Source organism: Haliaeetus leucocephalus, unplaced genomic scaffold (genome assembly GCF_000737465.1).
Source record: "Haliaeetus leucocephalus isolate CR32 unplaced genomic scaffold, Haliaeetus_leucocephalus-4.0 Scaffold556, whole genome shotgun sequence".
NCBI classification, from domain to species: domain Eukaryota; kingdom Metazoa; phylum Chordata; class Aves; order Accipitriformes; family Accipitridae; genus Haliaeetus; species Haliaeetus leucocephalus.
The window spans coordinates 1,635,511-1,636,397 of record NW_010972992.1 but is presented as its reverse complement, the minus strand read 5'-3'; the positions used below and the strand labels follow the sequence as shown (position 1 = coordinate 1,636,397).

Genomic DNA, 887 nt, shown 5'->3' with positions numbered 1-887 from the left:
GGGGGGGGCGAGGAGGTGCATGGTTCACTCCAACACCCCCCCTCCCTGAATCGTCCCCGCAGGCGCCGAGGGCATGGCATCCACCGCCGTCATCAGCGGCTCCGTTGCTGGTGTCTTCTTCGTCGTCCTCCTCTTGGCTGTTCTCCTCTATGTTCTCCGGCGGTAAGGAGATACTCCCACACACAAAATCCCCCCAAAACCCCAAAATACCATTTTTCCACCACCAAAGATGGGTGAGGGGTGATTTTTGGGGGCAAAACGCTGCTTTTCCACAGGAGGAGGAGGTCACGGCCACGCCAGTCCTCTGAGGATGTCTACTTCTCCAAGTCAGGTGAGCGATGGGACAGTGGAGTCAACAAGGATGGGTGGGGGGTGACATGGGTGCTGACCCCCCCTGGCACCCCACAGACCAGCTGAAGCCCCTCAAGACCTACGTTGACCCACACACCTATGAAGACCCCAACCAAGCCATGCTCAAGTTCACCACCGAGATTCCTCCATCCTCCATCACCCGCCAGAAGGTCATTGGTGCCGGTAGGTCCTCAGGTGGCTTCATCACTCCAAAGACACCCCAAAATTGAACCAAGGTCGGAGGTTAAATGTCCCCCTCTTCCTCCGAGCAGGTGAATTTGGGGAGGTCTACAAGGGCACCCTAAAGCGTGGTAAGAAGGAGGTGCCAGTGGCCATCAAGACCTTGAAGGTGGGCTACACGGAGAAGCAACGGGTGGACTTCTTGAGCGAAGCCACCATCATGGGCCAGTTCTGCCACCACAACATCATTCGCCTGGAAGGGGTCGTCTCCAAGTGTAAGTGTCCCCCGTCCCCCCCCCCTCAAAAAAAAAACAATTTCCCTGTGGAACACCCCAAAAAAATGCTAAATAAAAATA

The 887-nt window shown here is 56.0% G+C and overlaps 1 protein-coding gene across 1 annotated transcript in view; it reads left to right on the top strand.

Moving 5' to 3' along the window:
* Window positions 1-887, top strand: part of EPHA2 (EPH receptor A2) — an 8,891-nt gene that overhangs the window by 4,584 nt on the left and 3,420 nt on the right. Inside the window, exons 8-11 of the mRNA XM_010577497.1 lie at window positions 63-162; window positions 276-331; window positions 409-534; window positions 624-806. Of these exons, the coding sequence (XP_010575799.1) occupies window positions 63-162; window positions 276-331; window positions 409-534; window positions 624-806 (465 nt within the window). The remainder of the gene's footprint in view (window positions 1-62; window positions 163-275; window positions 332-408; window positions 535-623; window positions 807-887) is intronic.